Consider the following 26,549-nt stretch of genomic DNA (forward strand, 5'->3'; position numbering starts at 1 on the left):
AGAGTCAATTATAATTAGGACTGTAAGCAATCTAGGATCTTTAATACAACAACACTCTTGTTAAATTATGGATAGGGCCACCACTGTTGTGTATTAAGACTATCTATATGAATTTGTTCTCTGATGTAGTTTTTTCCCCTCACTAGAGATCAGGGCAGTAGAATAACAGTTGATTAAATCATTATCACTTGGCATACTGTTGGAAGTGTAGTATATAGCTTGTGTGTGTGTGTGTGTGTGTGTGTGTGTGTACACACACACTCCAGATGATTACCTTCATATTAAGGTTGAAACGTCAGGAAATTAAAGTAATTATTCCTAACACAGTTGTAGTCTCTATAATTTTACTGAAATGAAATATTTTTTTTCAACTCTGTGTAACTTTTATAATAAAATTAGTTTAATCCTTTATCCAAGTATGAGCAAACAAAGTTTGCACCTGAAAGTATCTTCAGGACTGGGGTTAGGTGGTACAACACCAGGTAAACTCGTTGCAAAGGTGGAGCAAGCTACCAACACTCCTATCTCAGTATCTCCTATAATGCAAAATTCCCTTAATGCAAAACATTAGACATATCCGCAAGGAGATGTGTTTTGCATTATAGGAGATACTGAGATAGGAGTGTTGGTAGCTTGCTCCACCTTTGCAACGAGTTGTCCTGGTGTTGTACCACCTTACCCCAGTCCTGAAGATACTTTCAGGCACAAACTTTGTTTGCTCACACTTGGATAAAGGATTAAACTAATTTTATTATAAAAGTTACACAGAGTTGAAAAAAATTATTTCATTTCAGTAAAATTATGGAGACTACAACTGTGTTAGGAATAATTACTTTAATTTCCTGGCGTTTCAGGCGCAAACTTTGTTTGCTCACACTTGGATAAAGGATTAAACTAATTTTATTATACTCTAACCAAGTGAAAAATAAACTTTCAACATCTGTGTAACTTTAGCAGATTAAGGGAAAACTGTGCATTATTCAACACTAGTCACATGCTCTTTCCTCCTTCCAGTTCAATATCCTCATAGTTGAAGTTTCCCCATGATGACTGCTCAGCATGCACTCATTATGCTAATCTGCCAATGATAGCTATCTCTAATCCAGATATTTTAGTAATATGATGATACACCATTTTACTTGCATATGGAATGAACTGATTAACTTTTAGTATCTTGATGGGTCTAGCTCACTGATGAGATCTCAACAAAGGTCAAAGTTAGTCTGAGTAGTAATCCTTCCCGAACTGTAGTAATATCTGAAAGGTCATGTGCTATACATTATGAAATACTACTAGGCTAATTTGATGTGAAGGTATCAGCCTCCAGTAATCTGGTCATGAAGACACAACCTTTTACCCAAGCCCTATGCAAACTTTGTTTGCTAAGGCTTGGGTAAAAAGTTAAAACAGGAATATAATTTCTTGTCTAGTATAATTTACTTTGTAACTAAGTGCAAAAACTTTCAACATCTTTTAAGATTAATGCCATATTAATTCTTTTGGTCCCCATGAGTTGACTATAATGGGAGCCGACTGCATGCCAAATAGCAGCCACAATATAACAATTCTGATATCTGTTGAATGATTGGTATAAACTGTAATGCATTTCAATCTCTAAACAAATTACTAAGCTTGTACTGAGCATTTTTATTGCAATATATAAAGGAAAAATTAAGTTAACTCTGTGTATTAAGTGTAATAAATAATAATTATTTTTTTTTATTTCGTATCCAAACACAAGTAGTACAGTAGTAAGTAAGTGGTACAACATGATTTACAACAAATTAGGATACATTACAATGAGATCAGCTTAGATTTGGTAGGTGAATTATACAGGAAATAATAATTAAATATGAAAAAAAGGAAACCATACATAATTTATATACAATAAACATGGTCAATTGTTCCTCCAGTATCTTGCACAATCAACTGCTCTTTCTGTGCAGGATATAAGATCCTCTTTTGCACAAGGCGATGGAAGAAAGGGACAAGAAAGAAGGTGTTCCATGGACTGGGTTGTCCCACACTCACAATTGTCTGGGCCAGTGAGGTAGTCCCATTTGATGAGGTTTTGTTTGCAGTGTCCTGTCGTCCGGAGTCTGTTTAGGCTTTTCCAAGTATTCCAGTCTGAGTGGGCACCACGTGGAAGATGTTCGGCTGTTGGAATACCAGTATTATTTTCAGGATATAGTGCAAGCCGTTGTTGAAGTCTTGTCTCCGAGAGGTTTGTAGGTGGTTCAACAGTTGTCAGGAAGCTATGTCGGGATCTTAGTCTTTGGGACACTGCGGTCTGGCCAAACAGTGGGTGCCGTTCATCATTCATTTGTCTGCTTCTTTCATCAGCTGAGAATGCAGGTCTTCAAATTGAAGGGGGTGCAATACCAGCCAAAGTATACAAGTCTTTTAGTGGTGTTGGTTTCAGGCATCCTGTAATTAAGTGGCAGCTTTCATTCAATGCTGGATCAAGTTTTTCAGCATGGCAGGATCTGGACATTACTGGGCAGGCATATCCAGCAGAAGAATAGCAAAGGGCCAAGGCAGAAAATCTCAGTGTGCTAGGGTCTGCACCCCATTTGGAGGAGGTAAGCTTTCTTAGTATGTTGTTGTTTCTTGCATTCATTTGGCCTTTGTGTTTTCTATGTGGGTTTTATATGAGAGGGTGCGATCGAGAGTCACACTGAGGTAGATTGGTTTCCAGGAATGTTCTATATTAGAGCCTTCCAAAAAAATCTGTAGCTTCCTGTTAAGGTGGAAAAGGCCAATCTGGGTTTACAAGGGGGTTTGGTTTTAGTTGATTGCTGGTATAGTATGTGGTTAGACTATTTAAGGCAAGTGATAGAGTAGTTTCAATGGACTTTAAATTTTTTGACTGAGTAGCTATGGCAAGGTCATCAGCATAGATAAAATTTCTAGTTCCTGGAAAGATGGGGAGATCATTGACATAGATGATGAAAAGTAATAGTGATAACACACTTCCCTGGGGAAGGCCATTTTTTTGGTGGTGCCAGCAGCTCTTCCTACCCCCAAGGTCCACATAAAAGCATCTGTTTTCCAAGAGTGATTGGATCAGGAGGACAAGGCGATAGTCTCTAGTTCTGTATATTTTATTTCTGAGTGTGAGATGGTTTATGGTATCATATGCTGCAGTTAGGTCTACAAAGCCTGTAGCTACTTTTTGCTCATAACCATTTTCTATATATTGACTGAGGTTGAGAATTTGTGATGTGCAGGATTTGCCTGGTCTAAAGCCAGCCTGCTCAGTAATAAGATGGGGTTTGATTAGGGGTTGTAGCCTATTCAAAATTAATCGATCATAGAGTTTAAAGAGGTTGCCGAGTAGTGATATAGGTCTGTAATATTTTGCTTCGGTTGGGGCTTTCCCTGGTTTCAGAAAGGCCACCACTTTGGCATGCCTCCAGATAGTTGGTATCCTTAGGGCTCTGAGGCAAGTGATGCCTGACCAATAATTATTATTGGTCAGGCATCACTGTGGTCTTATTGTGGGAGGGCCCTCAAACAGTATAGCATATTCTCTCATGCATCTCCTTGAGCTCATTCAGTGATAAAGAACTCTCATCAAAACCTTATTTCAATTATTTGCCACACACACAGATCTCACACTTGCCAACCACATTCTTATTCTGCTTTCAGAATGACTCCTTGTATTACCTATCTCTCTTTCTCTCTCCCTCCATGTATTGAAAAATTTCCTCTACATCCCCTTTCCTGCAATTCAGCAAGCCACAAAATTTTTATTATCTGTTTCTGTAACTGCCTCCTCATTCCTATGAAAGTGAAATATATTTGAGCACAGCAGTCTAAATGTGATCTAATCAAGTCATTATAAAGAGGAAGAATGATTGCCTTATCCCCTACAAGTTAGTATTCTCTTTAACTCTGCAGTTATCTGTTGCTATGATAACTTTGACCACCTTAGTGGCCTCAAAATTTCCACTGATATAATTCAATTTATAATCTCTTTAGTCCAAACCTTGCACTTGCCAGCACTGAAGTCACACTTACAGAAATGTTCTTCAGTTTGTTTGTTTTTTTAACAATTGGCACCTCCATACCACAACTGGAAGAATATTGGGATGTTGTGCCCTACCACTGGAAAACAGCCACGTTTGATGTTGTGATGCGAAGAATCTTTATAGGGGCTTTTTCGACTGAAAGTTAGCCAATTTCATATGGAAGAGAAGAGTTTTTTCCTCCCAGAAACTTGAGTTTTTCATCCTGCATACAAACATCAGTATGCATACAATTTACAGACAAAAAAAAAAAAAAAAAAAACCATCAGTGGCAGTAGATGGCATTGCATGTAGTTGATGGACTGACAGAGTGTAGATGGAGGTTTAGGAGTGCCTTCCTGTGATGAATCCTTGGTGGTGTCATGGAATAATAATAATAATTAGACTAATATCACCAGTCTGTTCAAGTCATTCTGTAGAAATATTGTATCAGAAACATTTTCTTGGCATTATTGACAAACAATTAGATATCACTCCCCAGGCCATTCCCAATTAATATACAAGATGAACAGTGGCGGTCTAAGACAGTGGTACTTAACCTTTTAGTAATCATGGCCCCCTAGTTTGTAGTAATAATTAAACTTTAAAAAAAAATAGTGGTTTTACTTACTGATTATAATGACAAAAAAAATCAGAAAACAGAAATCAACTTTATTTAATATTACTGTATTTATTTAGGAAATCAAATAATGTTCTTTGTTTGCTCATTTTATGAGGGAATAAATTTTAAGAAATAACAAATCAGTATTACAGCACTGAAAGTTTCGAAAAGTAATTGCACTCAAATTTTAAACAATACTGTTCTATGTATTCTTACTAGTGTTGTTTAAAACTTCAGAGAATCATTTCTATCACATGTCCATTAGGTAGATATCACAACTTGCAGTGAAAAGTCAACTTATGGTGCCACAACAAAAGAAACTACTGCATTAAACTCATAATTCAGATTCTTAATACAAAACGATACAAGTAAAATAAAGAGCAAAAACTAATTATTTTAATATATTTCAAAATTTTAAAAACGTTTATAAATTTTCCGTGGCCCACCGGTTTAAAATCACTGGTCTAAGATATTCTGAAGTATTCCATTAGGTTCATACTTATGAGTATGAAGGCGACTAGCAGGGTATATGCATTCTACTCCTTCACGCGCACACACACTAATTTCTGACTAAACATTAGGAAGTAGCATATGGTTAGCATATTTACAGCAATTTTTTTTTTTTTTTTTATCACTAGAGGTCAGACTAGAAAAAAGGATTTATTAACTGTGTGGATTTAGTTTACCGGTATACAGAGCATGAGCATGTAGCTTGGTTCCTTATACAGTTGTATTCTTCCGATGATGACCTCCATATAGGGGTCGAAATGTCAAGTTTTATTTTATTAGTAATTAATAAAATAATCTGTTCAACACGTGTGTTTTTGTGTCCCTAAATTTACAAATATGAATATTTACAGCAAGTTCTTGCAATATCTTTAACTGCTGCAAACAACAAATTACACGATAACCAGAGTAAAGAGTAATTAACTTTAATGAAATGACAGTACAGATATTTCATATACTGAAAATAACATTACATCATCAGTGCATAGAAATATGTTTCTACACACTGATGTACTGTTATTTTCACTACGAAATATCTGTAATGTCATTTCATTAAAGTTAATTACTGTGGTTAGTGTGTAATTTGTTGTTTATAGTCATTCCACAGGTATCTTTAAAGATTAGATTTAACTGCTGCAGTTTATCCTCCTCTTCAGTTTTTTTCATCTGATCCCCCTACAATATCTGGATCCTAAAATTTCCACATTGTATGTACATCTCAATAGAATAATAGTCTAGTCTGAATAAATCTGATAGTAGATGTATTATCTGCTTAGTTGGCTAATGGATAGCAAATCCAATCTCCAATCAATAGGCCATTGATTCAAATTTCGCTATGAGCATGGATATTTTGGGAATGCCTTTAGTTAGGAGATTGAAGACCTCATTTGGCCTGAAAAAGCATGGTTTTCAATTAATCCTTAGTCCACTCACAGTACTGATGTACGATGGGTTGACTTTTTTTTGTGAATTGGATTCACCTAAAAAAAAATACATAACTCTGAGAATGCAGTTAGATCTGTTTCTTCAGGCACCTCTGATTTTTACTAACCATTGCTGATATTCTGCAGCTTTAAGTTGCTTCCGAGTTAATTTCCTGTACGAATATAATTTCCTGTGTTGTTCTACATATACCTCTTAACTGAAATTTTACATTACACTGGCTACTTCTTTTATAGACATCAAATGGTTATCTGCTGTCATGAGATCCAAATACCTCAGACTTTGATTCCTTTCACATGTTGAGTACTCTAAGTAACTATACATTTAATTTTTTTAATGTGCATTTTCTTCTGCCTAGTCTGTCTCCATAATTAAAATTATCCATAAATTAGTCATTTTGTCACCAGTACCAATCTTCCTCAATCCTGATCCCTTTATCACACACATCTATAGCAATGATCAACTATGTATTTCATCTTGTTTGCCTCTCAGTCATAAATGCTTTCAAACCCACCACTGTCGTATCCTCAAAACACTGCTGATACTTTCTTCACAAATCCCATATTTGTGCTATCCTTTCCTGTAAATATTATATCCTTCATGATATTCTATTCTTGTATGTACAGCAACTACCATTTATCTACTCACATCAGAAAGGCAATTTGGGTTCTGATAACTGACATGTTAGGCAATTGAAGTACAGTTACAGGATGCTATAACAAAAGTCAGTTGACATGCAAGGTTCAGTTAACTGAAGGGTTATTTTGGAAGTTGGATAAACAGTAGATTACTGTTTATCCCAACTTTGCAATATATGCCAAAGATACAAACCATGCCTCTTGTTTCTTATATTAAACTGTTCTCTCTTGCACAAATTAGTGACCTGTAATGTAGTGTCCACCCCTCTCCAATTTCAACTATCACACCCAGTCTAACCATGTTTTGGGCCATTCACAACAATCTTTTAATCATTTTCATATTCACTCACTGCACAAGTTCTCACATTTTTTGCTCTAAGAGCTCTGATTTCTCTGTCTCTTCACATTCACTTACAAAAATACATTTGCTTTGTAAATCCAGATAACTTAAGCACATATTCATTTACTATCACAGTCCTTCCTCTCAATTCACTTCTCTCATATTGTGGCAAGAGGCTCACAACACTATTTTGTTTTTTCTGACAATTCTTTAATTTTAACTGTTTTAATAATTTACTATTACAACAACTAATAATGAAATAAAGATAAATACCTTAATTGAAAAACCAAAATCTGTTGGTGCCTTGTATTTCTTTTTCCATCCAAATCCTATATAAACATTATTCATTTCAAATGTTGTTAAACATATTAAATCCTTGGATAACTGAAAGGGAAATTACATTTTAATTAATTTTTGTATCATTTATAGTCATATTCAATTTTATCATTCAAACAAATATCTTCTTTACAACAAATTTATTTTGAAATTACTAGTTTAGTTCTACTTAATGCAAAAAGCTATATTTTGATTGTAGTTTTCAATACTACCATTTTTTAAAAAAAATTACAAAAACAAATTAGCTATCATATAATTATGAAATTGTATGAGTTAATTCTGATTGCCTCACCCCATCCCACACACTAGCTTTTAATTTACTCATTCCTAAATGATACTTATGTAATATTACATATACTTAAGTTAAGGTAAATTTTTTTCATTTAAGTAGGTAAGTAGTCAGTTTTGTGAAAATTCTGCTATTCTAAAAATTATTAACATCTATTATCTTTTTAAAATTCCTAGTTTATTTACTGTGTTAACTTACATAATAGCCACAATAATCCCATATACTATATATATTAAGGGTGGTTAGACTGTGGCTCTGACCTCAAAGGTACAACTTGCTAGTTAATATTGAAATAGAAGAAAAAGGTCAATCATTTTGTATCATACTTTTTATTATTTATTTTTGGTTGATTGGTTTAAGCCTATACAGGATACTGTATGCCCACAGTTGAGAAAACCATAGCTGGCAGAATGCCCAGAAGAGTCAATTCATGTTGAAGGGGAGACAGAAATAAGGGATGTACGAATTCGTCATCAACATGCGAAATCATGTATTTTCTTGTCTGTTGCTGTATTAGCTTGATTTTTGTTGTTGCTTTTTTGCATTGTCTGGTATGATGGCTCCAGTACCATTTTGCAGAGAATTAAAAGGTCAAGATAAGCCAAAATTTAAATCTCCTAAAAACTGCCAGCGAAAGAAAACCATTGGAAAATATGTATTGGCACAGAGATGGAATTATCGAAGAATTATGTGAACCTTTAATGATTAATGAAAATGATGGTGATTCAGACACCGATTCAGGTGACTATAAAGATTAAAAGAATTTCCTATAGGTGTTTTTTTTTTTTTTTTCTTCAAAATTTTATGCATGGTTTTGTTAAAGAGTCACAACAAGTCAGAAATAATTAATCAGTTTAGGATAAGTATTTGAGTTCTCTCAACTGTAATTTTAGAAAGGCTAAGTGCATTTGAAACAAATTCTGTTTTTCTATATAATTATTTTTTTATTTTATATCTTTTATAAATTTTGTTAATACTATACATAAAATTTTCCAACTGCTATACAATCAAAATAGTTACTGGAATGTTCATAAAAAAAAAAGCTAATTTTCTGACATGCAATAATAAACAAACTCATCCGAAGAGACGGATTGATTACCCATCATCGGAATGGATTCACCTTCTTCTGCCATATGCATTGTTGAGGGTTTTCTCACCTGTGGTTGAACAGTATCTGGTAAGCTAAATCCCAAATGCCAACTCATCCTCATTCCTTCAGAATCATAGCTTTTAAGTTCCTCTTCTAAAAATGAGAAACTTAAAATCAGGTAGGCACTTTTTAAATGGGGTTAAATCCTTGGTGCACTATATGGTGCATTAGGTGCTCTATGAGAAAGTAAACTTATACAATAGGTCAGAAGTCCTAATACTTCAATTCCTTAAAAAGTGGAGATCTCGTCTACCAGTTATCTAGCTTTGGTTCTTAAGCAACCTCCTTTCCCTCCTTAGTAAAAATAAGACTGATGATTAGACAAGAGATGACTGATATGAGAGTTCTGAGACAAATTAGAATTTATGTTAAGGTAAATTTTTTTCATTTAAGTAGGAAAGTAGTCAGTTTTATGAGAATTCTGCTATTCTAAAAATTATTAACATCCATTATCTTTTTAAAATTCCTAGTTTATTTACTGTGTTAACTTACATAATAGCCACAATGATTCAATATACTATATATGTTAAGGGTGATTAGACTGTGGCTCTGACCTAAAGTGAAGATATTAAAAATAAATTTGACATTCAGGAATGTGTGAGCAGAATTAAATAAGTAGCTTCTAAAATATTCCCTATAGTAAAATTTTAAAATAGCATGGTTAGTTAAATAGAATAAGAGAGAATTAGAAAGATCAAAATATAGGATGTGACAATACTGAAGTCCTGACAGATAAACTAATTTGGAGAAAAATTGTCAGTAGGAAGTTAGTAATAATGAAGTTCCTACCCATGTGCTACTTTCATAGTATCCTGTGCCCTTGTGTTTATGATTACAGAAAATTATTAAATGAAGAAAATAAAATAATTGTTGTGCTTAAATTCTGTTCTCTCTCTCTCTCTTTTTTTTTAATCGAAAATGTATTAAAGAATTGCTGGAAGAAGTAAACATAAAGAAGAGTAAGAAAAAGTTAAGAAGAGGTGAAAAATAAGAGTGAGTTTGTTGCAGTGGTATGATCGTAAAATGGATCAGCATGCAGTTTGGGAAAATGCAGCATGAATTTGATGGACAGGACTTATGTGACTGATGAATCGTGCTTGAATGGCATGATCCATCGGTGTTAGGCAGGGTAGTTTCTCTGACTGCACTATTGGAGGGAATGCAGGCACCCTCAAAGCAAGTGAACATGAGAATAATAATAACTGCTGAATGTAGTTTCTCAGGTCTCAAATTTGGATGACAGTCAATAAAAAGTCTAAATTGCCAGCCTGGTTGACAAAATGGTTACCATATCCACTCTTCAACCAACAACTGGCTGTAGCTTAAATCATGCCACAGGCATGTTTATGGTTGTCTTTAGGTAGCAGGTGAATTTCATCACCTTGTGTGAGACCACCACCATCCCATTTAAGGCCTAAAGTAGCTTCAAAAAAGTTGTGTGGTCTCTAGAGCAGGGTTTCCAGACTGTGTAAAAAATAAATAAATAAAATTAATAAAAACAAAAAATCCTTAGCACAGTCATTGTACAAATGTGCCATAGGTTTACAAAAACCTTTTGTGGGTGTAAAAAGTAATTCTGGATCTAAGGGCATACTATAATTTAGGTGCACTAATAGTAGAATAAGGAGGATGAATTTTTGCACTGGTTAGTTCAATTGCTAAAAATTAGTATGATTTGGTTGATGGAGGATGATACAGATAGAAAGTAAGAAATATGGTATTTTCAAGGAAAGCTACAGAGCAAACATATCAGGAGTAAGGATATGGCCAATGATAGCAAAAGAACTGTAACCAAGGAGAGTAGTGATATGGAAAGCAGTGAATTTGAGACAATATATCATAAGAGCTGCCACCACTTAATAAAATAAATATTCCCTATAGTAAAATTTTAAAATTTTCATACTTAAGAAATATACACTACTTAGAAGGAAATCAATGAACACCCCATGGGCAAGGTGCATTATGCCATGTAACAAGTCACGTGTTTGTAGCCGGTATGAATCAGAGGAATATGATGCTCCCAAGTCAGTGCAACTGTGTTCAAGTGATTAGTTAGTTGGTTTATGGTTTGACTTAAGAACAGCAAAGGTCATACTGCACCATAGCAAAAGTTACAGCAGTACATGAAGTCAAAGGTTACACCAATACATAAATAGTCAAAGATAAATTAGTAAGTAATATGTATGTCCCAAAATTAAGTTAAGCAATGCGGTATCTATCTATATATATATGTATATGTGAATAAAATTACAGTCCAAAACATCATACAATCTGTCTGGGTCTGATAACATCTGTCTCAGTGTATATGGCTGGGCTAGATAGATAAAAAAAATTTCATTCCTCTCTCATGTAAAGTGCTGGCCCTCCACCAGAATATGATATATAGTAAGATGCATGGTGCATTTTTCACACACAAGTGGGTCATCAGCCCTCAGTAAATAAGAATGTGTAAGATGACTGTGATCTATGCCAAACCTAGCAAGAACAACTTCTTCACTTCTCTTTCTACATTGACTAGAATGCCAATGCTTAATGTCATGTAATTTGTTTGTCAATGATTCCTACCATGATGACAGCCATTGAGCAATTAGTTTTGATCTTATAAAGTGTCTGTAGTCTGTTTATAGTACTGATATAGAATACGTCAAAAAAGTATGAACTATATAGCAGCTGCAGTCTCATTTCCCTTGAATCCAGCACTACCAAACATCAAAATGAAGGGGTTTCAATTTGTACAACAGGTGCAACACCTCACACAGCACTTGGTGTGATGTGGATTATACATAGCAGACATAGCCTGTATAAATTACACACTTTTGGTAGTGGTTTTCTTTTATATGCACAAGTGAAGTGCAAGCTGAATGGCATTCAACTCTTCTGTATATACATACATAAGTGGGATCTGGTTGGAGATAGTAAAATCAGGAAACACAGGTATCAGTTCTTGAACCATCAGTATAGATGGGCAGGAAATCATAGTGAGCTACTCTGTGTACATTAAACAATTGTAGGTAGACAAATGGAGTATGAGACTTCTGTAGTTGACAAAGTGGGACGTTACAGGATGGAGTGCAAACCTGTCATGGAGGGATTTGTTAGTTGTTATGTTTGGTATAGGCAATGTTGTCAACATTCATGCCAGCAGCTTGCATAGTCTCTTTAACACACCTACCAAATGACAGTCTGACATGTGTGAAATTAAGTTTCATAATGCAGAGAAAGGAGACTAGTCCATATAGGATGATCTGGAAGAGACCATCTTTAGGGCATAATAAAGAGAAAACTGTTTCCATCTAAGTGCTATATAGAGTCAGTTCATTTGTTTCAACATAAAGACTGAGTGGGATATGTGTGAAAGGCAACAGTAGCAATCCAGATATACTGATGATGGATGGAATCCAATCACAGGCTAATCTGCCTTGCAGAACCATAGACTTGAGAGACCCATAATCCAGTTTTGAGTGTATAAACACATAAAGATGAAGAGATGAAGATAGATCTGCACCCCATTCAGTAGAAGGCAGATTGCAAAGGAGATTCAATGTTCTCTTACACTTTTCTCATAGTTGACAAATGCATGCAAAGAATGGAAGTTTTCTGTCAAAGATGAGGTCCCAAATACTTGGCTTCTGTTGTTACTGCAATAACAGTTCATCCCATTCTTAATTCAGAATCTGGGTGAAGTGTATTCTTGATAGAAGTGTACACAGATACCTTTTTCTATTGAAAACCTGAACCCATTACTAAGAATCCATAGCGAAATACAATGAACTGCTTGCTGATGTCTTTCAATTACCCTCGGGTTAAGAGACAGTAAATTGTGAAGTCATGAACATATAGAGCATTGTCTACAGTGGGAGGAAGCTATTCAGTGATTGAGTTAACTTTGATAGCAAAAAGTGTCACACTTAAAACATAGCCATCGTGAACACCCAGTTCTTGTTGATTTGGCCAAGACAGCATACTTCCCACTCTGACTTGGAAAGTTTGCCTGGAAGAAAGTTTTTAATAAAAACAAGAAAGTGTCCACTGAGACCTAAATTATAGAGATCTTTTAATATGCCATATCTCCAGGCTGTATCATAAGCTTTTTCCATGTCAAAGAAAATGGAAACCAGATGTTCTTGCTTCAGAAATGAATCTATTATACAAGTTTCTAAATGGACCAAAAGTTGAACAGTGTCTATGAAAGCCACATTGTGTATTGGAGAGAAGACTGTTGCTTTCTAAATACCAGAGAAGTCTGCCATTGACCATTTTCTCTAATATCTTACAAAGAAAGCTGGCCAGCGATAACAGAGAGCTGCAATGGAAAAGTTGTCTGAGAAGTAATAATTGATTCTTATAGATTTTTAGGTGCTGAGTTCAGAAAAAATAGTAAAAAAAATTCCATCACCCACCAATTTTACCCAATTTCTAATTTTATCATTTTTATTTGTAGTATTTGGATTTAAATTCGGTTCATTGGTATTTATTTTCATCCTCCTTTATTTACAGCTAATTAGTTGTATATGTGCTTTTTTGAAGTGCTTTTTTATGGTAAATGAAGATTCCACGAAACTTCTCATTCTTAAGATAGGAGAGGGAGGGAGGATTGCAGATAAAAATGCAGGTGGCTATTTTGAATCTGATTCGCCAAGATAACGGATGACTTCCTGTTGTCACAGACCCATTTTCTTGAGCGATTCTTTAGTTGAACTTTAGTCATTGACTACTAAGGTATTCATATTTCTGAAAGTTGGCATATTTTCTAAGTTAGTGTGAAGATTTAATTTAATGTGTTTGCATTTTTGTGTAATGTCATGTAATAGTTTTGATGTCATTCGCTAAAAATTCACCTAAAAGAGGTTGCAAAAATTCACCTAACATTTTCTGCTACGTATGTGGGGAGTTAGTGGATAAAAAAAGCAACGAAGAAACATTACAGATTTTGTGAAAAAAGTGTCATCATCATCATGCATATCAAGGATTTAGGCCTATTCCGGCCTTAGAAGTCATCGTTGAATCATTTAAGAGGACTTCCTGGTTTTCTTTTTCCTAATGGCTTGTATTTTAAGGCTTGTTTTGATAATCTTTCTGTGTTCATTCTTTGAATGTGTTCCATCCATTTATGTTTATATTTTTTAATTTTTTCTATTACTGGTTCTTGGTTTAATTCTTTCATAATTTCTTCATTTCTTTTGTGATCAAATAGGGTATACTTGGCAGTTTTTCTCATAAACTTCATTTCTGCTGTTATTAATCTTTGTTTGTCTTTTTGTTTTATTGTCCAGATTTCGCTTCCATACATTAAGACTGGTAGGGCTAATGTATAGTATATACTTTTAGTCTGGTTTGTTTTTGAAATAGGTTTGGTTTAAATATGGACTTTGATGGACAGCATGGATTTGCTAAAGGGAGGTCGTGTTTTAGTAATCTACTTACTTATTACAATAAAGTGACTGCTTCCTTGGACAGATGAGAAGGATACACAGTAATATACTTGGATTTTGCAAAAGCTTTTGATAGAGTACCTCATGATAAGTTGACAGTCAAACTAGAGCAGATGGGGTTGGATATTAGATTAGTGCATTGGATTGGAGACTGGCTATCTGATAGGTATCAACAAGTTGTATATGGGGGTGCAATATCCAGGAAAAGGAAAGTCACTAGTGGAGTGCCTCAGGGATCTGTTTTCGGGCCATTACTATTTAACTTGCATATTAATGATATTGGTGAAGATTTGGATGGAGATATTCAGTTGTTTGCAGATGATGCAAAGTTGGGACGAACCATAAAGAGTAGTGAAGATGTTGTGGCCTTGCAAGAAGACTTGAATAAATTGAGTGATTGGGCAAGCAAATGGGGATGTGAGTTCAATGTTGCAAAATGTAAGGTTTTAAAATTTGGAAAACAAAGATGGGATGCAGAATTTATGCTTGGTGAGAATATATTGTTGGAAGTAGAGGAAATAAGAGATCTGGGAGTCATAGTGGATAAGGATCTAAAATTTAGGGGACACATCGCCAAAATTGTGAAGACAACACAAAGACTTCTGGGAATGATGAGGAGGACACTGACGTGTAGAAGTAGGGAGATTCTTGTTCCATTGTATAAGGCTTTGATCCAGATTTGGTCACCTGGTTTTCAGAAGGATGAAGAGATGTTGGAATGGGTCCAAAGGCGACTGACTAAGGTAGTTTCTGACCTCTGGAATGTCAAGTATGAGGAAAGATTGAAAAGATGTAATTTGCAGAGTCTAGTGGAGAGAAGGAAGAGGGGAGATATGATAGAGACCTACAAGTTGGTAAGGGGTTGTTATAGGATCAACGGTGGAGAAGTTCTACAGAGAATAGTGGGAGATCAGGGGAGAACCAGAGGTCATACCTGGAAACTGTATAAAGAGGGTGTGAGTAGGGGAGTGAGAGGCAGGTTTTTTTTGTGCAGAGTTGTGAATGATTGGAATGCCTTGCCTGAGAGTGTGGTGTCTGCAAGGAGTTTGAATGTGTTTAAGACCCGGTATGATGAGATGTGTGTGAGATAAAAGGACCTCCTAGATGAGTCTTTGACTCCATGAGGTCTTGTTTAATAATAATAATAATAAATATAGAGTTAATTACACCTGTTATTTTTAAATATTTTGCAATTTTTACGTTTATATCTTTTCATTTTCATATGTGATCGTACATCCTAGGTAGTTAAATGAATTCACCTGTTCTAAGATCTTGTTATCTATTACTATTTTAGTTCTTGCTGGATCTTGTCCTTTAAAGGCCATAGTTTTTGATTTTTCTGTTGATATTATCATACCATAATCTTTGGATATCTCATTTAGATCTAAAATAGCTTTCTGTAGTTTTTCTTCAGAATTTGTAATTATTATTTAGTCGTCGGCAAAGAGGAGAGTTTTTAAGTTTACTGTAGGAGAAAGCTTAATTCCTTGATGTAAATTTTTATTCCATTTAAGTAGATATTAAAAAGAGTTGCTGAGAGGGGATATCCCTGTCGGACCCCTTGGTTTATCTCTCTCGTATATGATAGCTCATGATTTAATCTTATTTGTATTTGACTATTTTCATATATACTTGTGATAGCTTTTAGGATATTATTTGGTATTTGTCTTTTAATATGTTAAATAATATGTTTCTTTTAACTTTGTCAAATGCTTTTTCAAAGTCAATAAATGCAATATGTGTTTCTAAATTGTATTCTCTTCTTTTCTCTATTATTAATTTTAGGCAAAAGGCCGGGTCTATACATGATCGTCCTTTTCTAAATCCATTCTGTACTTCTAAAATAAAGTTGTTTCTTTCAGGCTGATTTCTAATTCTTCTTTAGTTATTTCCTTTTCATTTTCGTTGTCTTTTTTAAAATATTTGTCTGTCAACAATTCTGTGTAGTAATTTAGAAAAAAGTGTACTATGCGTATTTTGGGATGAAACTTGGTGACTTAGATAAGCCATGGGCGCCACATATAGTATGTTCCATTTATGTAGAAAAACTTAGAAAGTGGTCGAAGGGAGAACAAAAATCTTTCTGCTTCGGAATTCCCATGGTATAGCGAGAACCCCGCAACCATACCGATGACTGTTACTTCTATTCTTTTAATGTAAAAAATAAAAAAGACATTTCCTATCCTAATTTACACCCAGTGGAACATGGTTTTGTCGAAAGAAGGAGTGCTTTAAATATATCTGCAAAATTGAAATAAGGTATTTTCATTGGTCTGGACATCAGGAAACTTATAAAGGATAAACTGTTTGAAGAAAAAATGGCAACCGTTGAAAAAGAAGTGTGGAAAGCTTTGAAAGAGGTGGCGACCAAATTTTTAGGAAATCACAAGGACCCAACTATAAAATAATTGTGGAAGACATGCTACAGAAATTCAAGGATTTGGGATGCTCCATGAGCTTAAAAGTGCACTTTCTCAACTCTCATTTAGACTACTTCCCTGAGAATCTGGGAACTATCAGTGAAGAGCAAGGAGAGTGATTCCACCAGAACATCAAGGAGATGGAAAGAAGGTATCAGGGCAGGTGGAATGTCAACATGATGGCAGACTATTGCTGGATGTTGCACAGAGATGATCCGGGAAAAGAAAAAGTCAAAAAGAAGCTTTGAAAGAAAAAGACATCACAACGAAATATGTACTAAAGATTAATCTTTAGTTGTTTTAATTAAAAATTTTTTTTCCAATACTTTCATTCCAAAAATGTTTACAGAAAGTTTTAAAGCTATTTTACTGTAATATTGAGATTCATTTTGTGAAAAATCCGTACGTGGAAGATATATTTGAAATAAGCAGTCAAAAATAAATCAGAAACAGTTAATAGTTTCCAGACAACTTTTCATGACTCGAATTTTGCATGCCTTTGTAATTGTTGCTTGTGTTGGATCCTTTCTGGTTTGGGGATAGTAATGACAACTGACTTATGCCAAGAATCTGGAAACTCTTCCTTTATAAGTATTCTGTTGTGTGGAAGGAGATTCATAGAAGATGATGGTAGATATTTTATCATTTCATAATGGATGTCATCAGGCCCTACTGCACTAGGATGAGACAGTAAAAAAGCTCTTCTTAGTTCCTCTTTAACAAATGGCTGATTGTATGGTTCAAGCCCATGGATAGAAAAACTTAATTTTGTTTCTCTTGCTGCTCTTTCAATATTAAAAATTCAAGAGGATATGAAGCTGTTGCTTTGCTGAGATTCTGGCAAAATTTTCTCCCCAAGTGTTTGCAATAGCTTTGGAATTGGCAATCCATGACAGTCTAAGGTAAACAAATGTTCTATATCCACTTTCATTTTCTGGATTTTATCCCATACAATTTTTGCACTAGTCATTTGATTAATTGATGAGGTAAATTGGATCCAAAATTGTTTTGACTCTGATGTCTCATATAACATGCTTTTGCCCAAGCAAGCTTAAAAGCTATTAAGTCTGATGTGGTGGCGGTATCTACAAAATATACCCCGTATTCTGTGTTGGTCTTTCTTGGCTGGCTGGCTGGCTGGCATTCTGGGTTCCACTCATAGACTGAAACAGTGAAAGTAGTGAAAACTACAGGACAGAAACCGAAAAGTTTTTGTTTCTGTTTGTTTCTGCAAGAAAATCTTGTTATCGTCGATATTCTGGTAAAACCTATGACAGTTTCTATTGTAAAAAATTTCCTATTGTTTTGGCTTTATAGACTTGTCAGGTTTAAATTTATCCACCTCTTCCTTTGCTCAAATATTCAATACATCTGATATGTCAAGGCAGGTATCCATTTTGTCTGTGGAGGTATGTGGTGGTTTATCTTTAAGTGATATCTTTGCCATAATTTTTTTGACAGCTGTGTTCTCATCAAAAGGAACCATTTTTGGAGTTGTCTCTGGAGTAAGACTGTAAGTCACATGATTGATGTAATTAGTCTTACAACAGAGAAGCACTTGCGATCATAAAGTTCATGTATGATGAAATTATCAGATGATGGAATAGACATGTTTGAGATGCTGTTGGCATTTTCTTAGCTGCCACCTTCTCGGGTTTATTATTTTTGCATCGTGATATATTTTGTTCTGTGTTAATTTTTTTATATTTCATTTTCATCTGTCCACTTCTGATATTCACAAGAGTAGGCTGTATGATCTTCCTGACAGTTGACATTTGGCTTTTTTTTTTTGTAGAGCAAGATTTGTTATCATGCTGTTTATTACCACATCAGGAACAAGTGGTAAGGCCATGACAGGCAGTTCAGGTATGCCCATATTTCTGACATGTAAATCATCTTAGTGGAGTAGGGATGTACACTAACAGGACAGTTGAGATATTCTGCTTTTACAGATGCTGGAGGCTTAGGTGTATCAAAAGTAAGGATGATATTCCTGGTGGGAACCAGGTGACCAACCTATGTATCAGGATGCACCTCACACCTGTTAATCCCTGATCTTTAAGCTCTGAATATATCTCCACATCAAGAACATCAAGGAGATTCCATTCTGATATCAGTCCTCTACAAAAATTGGGTGTTTTATGAGGTGTTACTGTGATTGGTATTCTACCCATTGATGTTGCTGACATGATGTTTCCACAAGGATATCACTAGAACATAATTTCTTAACAGTTCTTGGAGATCCTGCCAATCCTCTTGAAAAAAAGAAGCATGACATTTTTTCTATTGGCTTTTCACCTGGATGATTCTTCTGTTACCAAAATGCTGTATCTACAGTATCATTACTTGTTTGGGGCCCCTAAACATTTGAGGATGAAGAATTCATGCTGAAGAGATTTTTGATTCAGTGGCAGAGCTCTCCACCCACCACAGAGCCACACATGGACACCCACTAACTGGCAAGCAATGACTGTATTCAAGAGTGGAACACCAGGGCTACCCTGGATGCTATACCAGCACCACAGCAAGCCTTTCGATCCCAGACCATGAAATGAGAGATTACTGCAACACCACTGACCATTGCAGACAAGCTCAATAGATGATTGATTGCCAAAGCAGAGACCAAAGTAGTGGAAGACTACCAGGATCTCCCTTTCTGGATGTCCAAGGGTAGCACTGCATGGCAAACACAATGGCAGGGCATTGGGTCCTTGTGATGGTGGTGTGAAAGAAAGGATAGTAAAAAAAGACTCTGGATAGTAGAGCAAAGAATATGGGAAGAAAAAGAGGAAGAATGAAAAAGACAGTACTGTTACTGGGAGGTCCCCTCCACCATGAACTGGTGTCCCAGAGGAAGAGGTATGGGTGAAATGGCTGTGAGAAGGGAACTGACTGAGTTTGAAAGAGGCACTGTGATAGGATGCCATGTTGCAGCCTATCTGTTCAAGATACTGTTGACAAATTGGACCATCCTTGGTTAACAATCAGTGATACCATACTGAAATGGAAACTCAGGGAGTCAACTGCAAGTGCTGCCTGCAACAGACAATCCATGGCACTTACCAACAGGACCATAGGATACTACAAAAGATATTATAAGAACTGCCATTTTTCCACTGACACGTTGAATGCAGACTTCTGGGAATTGACTGGAACATGAATCAGCACAAAGCTCACAACATGGAAACCCATTTTGTGACCATTGTCTTCAGTGGTGCAAAGAGCATGTAAAGTGGGACGTGGAAGCTTGGAAAGCTGTGTTATGGAGTGATTAATTCTGCTACACCCTGTACCAAGCAGATGGCATGTGGTGGATGTCTCTTACCAGAGTGCATAACCCCCCAACTATGAAATATGGACCACAAACATTGAACTCAGAGATTTATCTGAACATTCTGGACAATGCAAAGCTTCATACTTTGTAGTGTTTCTACAGAATTGACCATTGTCTCTGTCAAGACAATGAACCATGTAATGAGGCTGCCACTGTAACTGTGTGGTTTGTGAACATGAATATTACCTCACTCGACTGGCCTCCAAAGAGCCCTGATCTCAACTCTATTGAACATCTGTGGGAAGAACTGGCACATTGTGTGAGGCCAAGGGATCTCCACTCCACAATGGTCCAGGACCTCATTACATGCCTAAAGAAAGAATGGTCCAAAATTCCCATTGATCACTATCATACACTTGCAGAAAGTATGCCCTGTAAAATTACTGCAGTCAATTGCAGCAAAAGGAGGTATTACATCTTATTAACGTGGTTGTGGTTGTTTGTTCCTCACACTGTAGTGTCTGTTGACTTCTTTCCAAGAAGTGTATATAAAGCTATTAAACATATATTTAAATATTCTGATTATAAGACTGATCTTCACAAGTCAATTAAAATGATTAAATTGGCTAAAAATTACAGAAAATGAAACAATCCATGAACTACAGTGTTGCAGTGTAGTTTACTGCTTCCATTGCCAATCCAATTGTGAAGCTATTTATATTGAGTTTATGATTAGATCTCTAGATTCCACTTATGTGAACATTACTGTGCACCTATCATTAGCATTTTCCACTAAAAACAAACAAATTTAAATTTTATAAAATAATGGCCACCATCATTATTATATGGTTTTCAGAAATATGGACCACATAAGAAAAATGGAAAGGGCATTTATGTAGGATGGTAAGATATCAGCTACCAAAAGAAGTGGATAAATTTAAAATGAAGAAAAGGGAACAGAGAGAAAGGAAGATCAGATGCAAAATGGAAAGACAAGTGAAGCCAGAACAGGCAAATTTCTGTTTTGGCTTCACTAGTCCTTGAGGAGGAGGAGAAGAAAACAAACCAATTAAACTTCTGAATCAACAACCACAGAAACAGTTGTACATGCAGTGGAATATAATCATATCCTCCCCCCAAATAGAAAAAAGTGACAATTCTCAACTTTCAAAAAAAGAAATACTATAGCAATAAAAACTCGGTGCTCACTGCCCTTACATTATTTCCAAGGTTTGGTTACTCTTAAAACATAAATATGCATGCAAAATTTTCCACCTATCAAAATGTCATAGATCAGTGTATATAAATAGTGCTCTATAACTTTGCTATATTCTGAAGATTGCTGTTTCAGAAACAGCTTTGTTTCACCCTGTAAATCGATTTGTTTGCCTTTATTGCATCCTTTTATCATATATTTTATTACTTTAAGTTTTAATGTACCTTTTTATGTCTCGTCCATTTTTATATTTTTTTTCTCAAGTTTATATTCTCATTCTCTACCATCATCAACATCATACCCATTCACTCTTCATTTATTTTATTTCATTTCACTGTCTTTTACATCAACTCTGATAAATCTTAACCAAGTCTTCAGGAAACTACTCGAGAGTTTCACTGCCAAAACAGAAAGGGTAGGCTGTGATGATCTCCTTTATTACTGGTTTTTAAGGAGAGTTGTAGCCAAAAAACATTTAGTATGTGGAGTGTTCCACAGAATAAAAGCTTTGCTTGTTATACTAAAAAATTGAATTCAGTTAATTTTCCAGAACTGTTAAATTCATTTTTGAAACCTGTGCATTGATGAACTGAAAACATTGAGTGAGAGCATTTCTAAAACTCTCATAGATGCTGTGCAGAAATTGAGAAACTTTCTCATGAAAGTGTTAAACATTGTAACTAGACATGCAGTATCTATGCTGAGGACATCATGCGTGTGGCATTGGATGAGCTTAGGATAGGCAGTAGATTTATCAGTAATCTGAGTTATGTTGAAGATACAGTACTTCTTTGTAACAATGAGGACAAACCTTGACAAAATTAATGAGATCAGTAAGAACGGAGGATTCAACTCAATCCTGTCATATGATTATGGTTCTCAAAGAAATACAGGGGATGCTTAATTGTCAAAACTGTGTAACTGGGAGGAGACATTCATGTAGCCTTTTAAGGAATGGGGAGAACTAACCAGGGCTTCTGACCTAATGTTCAATCCTCACCTTCTCGTGGTGCACCCTGTTTGATATCTACCTGGATACTGAACAAACAAGGATGGGGTTGGCAATTTGGGATTTAGCCAACCAAATTCTATTCTTATTGGCTTAAATCACAATGTGAAATGATGACAGAATTTCCCAGTGGCCAAGGCAAACAGACAAAGTCAGAACACATTCCAACTCAGCATCAGCAGAGTTCGATTGGTACTATCAATGAAGAAATACGAGTGGAAAAGAAATGGAGCTAGCAGAAGAAATGGATAAGTACCAGATTGACACAATAGGTGCAACTGAAACAAAGTAGACAAAAACAGGAGAGGTCTTTCTAAGCAACAAATATAAAATTTCAGGCAATAAATCAGGGAAGGGAGTACCTATAGCATTCAACATTAATATGAGGTTAATCTTCTTGAATGGCATGCAATATCTAGTAGAGTGATGTGGACAAATAGCAGAATGGGGAACCGGACAATGAGACTTATCTGTGCTTATAGTCCCACAGAAACTATAGTAATATAAGCACATACGAAACTGTGACCTTTGTGATTTTATGTATTCTGCTAATATATTATCTTCTCTGTGACTTATTATTCTTAGCTGACCTGAGGATTTTCATAATTCTATTATGATTGATGGTTCTACATCTGCCTCATCTTAGTAGAGGATCTGTATGCCATGTTAGAAAGGGAGTGAAAGAGCAGGTCACAGATATTTAGGGAGTGCAATATGAGACTTGTAACACACACACACACACACACAGGATGAAAGACTAAAGTCCTAATTAAGTGGAAACAACTCTATTTGGCCACCTGTTGACTGCCTAGGATGTAAACTGGAATCTCTAAGTATTAGTGTTTCCCATATTTTGGGAAGTTTAATGGTGTCCACTTTAGTTAAGACGCTAGACCATGTGTTTCGCTTAGTTTTGTGTTGCCTTTGTGTGTGTTACAAGTCCCATATTGTGCTCCCTTCGATGCCTCATGACTGAGAAAATATTGGAAGAATTAAATATTATATTTAATCCTTTCTGAGCACTGTTCACTCCACTAAACCTCTTACATGAGTTTTTCCCCAGCATTTAAGCCTTAATACAAGGATCTGATTTTCAGCCTGTGTATAGGTGCCTATAAAAATCACTGCATATTTCTAATATTTTTTCTCTGTTGTATTTGTATCCATTTTTTCTTTCCATGTAACCTTCATTTGATCATTTTCCAAGATTTTTTTTAAATTGTTCTTAAATTATATTTTGTGATGTTGGTTTTGAACTTTCTAATTTCTACAAATTCTGTATCTATGCTACATCTATGACTCCATTAATTCTTCAATTTTTTTTTTTTTTTTAAATTATATCAAGTGTTTCCATAAAAGCAATTTCTCTAGATCTATTTTTTGGTATTGATTTTCTTAAATTGTTAGTAACTTCTATTATTGTCCATTCTATCAGTTAAGTTGATTCATTTATATTTCTTCCTGTTATTTCCTCAAATTTTTCTTTATGGTTTATTATATCTTCACCTACTATTGTGGATTAGGTCTGAAGGCTTAGCCTGAGCTCAGCAATTTCTAAACACCTAGCTAATCTATACATGGAAAGGAAATGTCTGAAAGAACAGCCAAAGAGAGATTCCATATCAAACCAAGATTATGGATAAGATATGTGGATGACGTTTTCATCATTCAGCCATGCTGAGAAGAAACTCTTTATAACTTCACTGACTTCCTTAACAGTTTAAATCACAAAATCCAGTTTACATTAAAAGTAAAAGATAGATAATTCCCTTCCTGGATGCTCTAATCTCAGATGAAGATCATAATCTTACTTTTGAAGGACACAAAAAAATTCAATATTAGTTGATATCAGAATGTGTTCTGAGAGGTAGGAGTGAAATGGATATGTAATCTAATTAAGCAAGAGATTCATAAGAAAAAGATGATGTGGAAGGAATATCATGTGCATAAGAATGACGTCAGTTATAACCAGCAGGCCAGAAGAGTCTTTATATGGAAAGCTAGGTCCAAGTATGAAAAGAAACTGGATCTGCAAGCAAAATAAAGAATTGAAAGAATAACTTTACTGAATGCAGAAGTGATTGTTAAACTAATAAACAGCCATTTTGCTAAAAGCTATCAACCTAGTATATGCAACATTGAAATCACTGCTACCTCTTCACCACATGAGAAATCTCATGTGGATGAGGAGGAATACTAGAGCTGTTATACAAACGGAATAAGAATACTGCAATAGGAATTGATGGAATATCAGCATGGATGCTAAAAGAGTTTCAGCTGAACTGGCTATTCCCTTGACTAAGCTACATAATTTGAGTATCAGAAGAGGGAAAATTCCACAGGAGTGGAAAGAATGTATAGTAATTCCATATTGCACAAGGGTGCAAAGACTGATGCATCCAACTATCAACCAATTAGTATCCCAGGAGTGGTGGTGAAGATTTTGAAAAAGTTGGTCAGGGCTCGCATTCAGAAATGGGTAGACAGAGAATCTGTACTTTGCAATGAACAGCATGAGTTTACTAAGGGAAAGTCATGTTTTAGCAACTTGCTACATTTTATAATAAAGTTACCACTGAGTTAGACAAGAGAAATGGCTATACCATGATACTTTTGGATTTTGACAGAATACAATATGGGGGCTGGATTATAAACTATTGGCATGAATAAGAAGATAACATATATCAAAAAGTGGTATAAGGGAGTGTGAGTCTGCAAGATTCAAGGAAACCAGTGGTGTGCCTCAAGGATCACTCCTTGGTCTAGTGTTATTCAATCTTGACATTGGGAACAATTTAACATGTGACATACAGCAATTTGCTGATGATGCAAAGATAGGTAGGGTAATCAGTTCAATGCTTCAAAGCTCATTTCAATGTTAAAAGTAAAGTCATGCACTTTGGTGTAATTAGATATCCAATATTATATTATATTGGTGGAATTATGCTTGAAGAAATTTATGAGGCTAGGGATCTTGGTGTTTTAATAGACAGGAAGTTGAAGTTCAGGGGTCATATAGCAATACAATTCAGAGAATAATTGCAATGTTGAAACAACCTTTGACATGTAAAGATAAGGATGTCATTTTGCCTTTTTGCAAGGCCTTGATAAGATCTCACTTGGACTATTGGGCACAGGTCTGATTTTGTTGCGATTCTGATACAGTGGAGAGAATGTGTAAAGGAGAGTGTCAAAATAATATCAGGATTGTGGAATACAGGTTATGAAGATAGACTGAGAATTTGTAGGCTACAAACACTATCAAACAGGAAAAAGAGGAGTGATATGAGACTTACAAACTTCTGAAAGTGTTATACAGAATGTCATTGGGGCAAGAATGCGAGAGCATCCATGGAAGTTGAAAATGAATGCTGTTAAGAAGGGGGTTAGGGCTAGATTTTTCTCTCAGAGTAGTGCGTGATTGGAATGGATTGCCTTTGGATGTTGTGTGTGCAAGTAGCATGAATGAATTCAAGAACAGGTATTACAGTTGGTGTGAACAATATGTCCTCCTTCAGCGAGTTCTTACATGTCAGTTCCCACCACCACCTGGCACAAAAATGAAACATCATCAAACCCGTTAAAGAGAGAGAGAGAGAACCACTATGTGATATCATGTGATGATGATAAAAAAACAACAACAAAGAAATATGTAAAAGACAGTGTTGAAAAAAAAATGGTTAACATCAGAACTATGAACAACACCTTGCATAAACCATCACATACAAAGGGACAGTTCTTTACTGTGCATCAGAAATGTTACAGACAAAATAGCAAAATTCCTACAACAACATAACTTTAAAGTTGCTTTTCAACCTCTACAAAAAGTCTCCATGATATTAAGATCACCAAAGCAATGTCAGCTTATGAAAAACAGCAGCAGTACGCAGTAAATCTATTGTAATTGTGACATTTGCTATGGTGGACAGACAGGGTGATCTGGAAAAATCTGTCAAAAAGAACGTGTCAGATGTGGAGAACAAACAAGTATACAGATCTGAAATAGCTTTTCACACCATCAGTGAAATTATCAAGTCAATTTGCAACTCTCAAAAATGCTCTACACAGAATTCAATAATTATGAATGTAAATTTAAGAAAGAAAGTGAGATGATACAATATCCAACCCAGTGTAATAAAAATCCAAGGCCTTATCTGAAATAAACTCTGGGCAGCATACATAAAGGATCTACACATTAATGAATTCGACTATGAGACAAGGTATGCTATATATCTTGTAACAATGAACCGTGCATATGATGTCTCATTTATGTATTCGACATCTGTCAAGTGTAGAATGATTAAAAAACAACAGGTTATAATTCAAAAATCTCTTTGTAAAATGCCTCTTTATATTTGTGTTTT

General features: G+C 35.3%; 1 protein-coding gene across 2 annotated transcripts in view; it reads right to left on the minus strand.

The window, feature by feature from the left end:
• Positions 1-26,549, minus strand: part of LOC150100527 (uncharacterized) — a 551,917-nt gene that overhangs the window by 43,890 nt on the left and 481,478 nt on the right. For both annotated transcript variants that reach the window (XM_090402464.1, XM_090402463.1), the window contains one exon: positions 7,333-7,443. In XM_090402464.1, coding sequence (XP_090258590.1) covers positions 7,333-7,443 — 111 coding nt within the window. The remainder of the gene's footprint in view (positions 1-7,332; positions 7,444-26,549) is intronic.

Source organism: Typopeltis vanoorti, chromosome 13 (genome assembly GCF_054136105.1).
Source record: "Typopeltis vanoorti isolate ZY-2024b chromosome 13, IOZ_Tvanoo_1.0, whole genome shotgun sequence".
Lineage (NCBI taxonomy): Eukaryota > Metazoa > Arthropoda > Arachnida > Uropygi > Thelyphonidae > Typopeltis > Typopeltis vanoorti.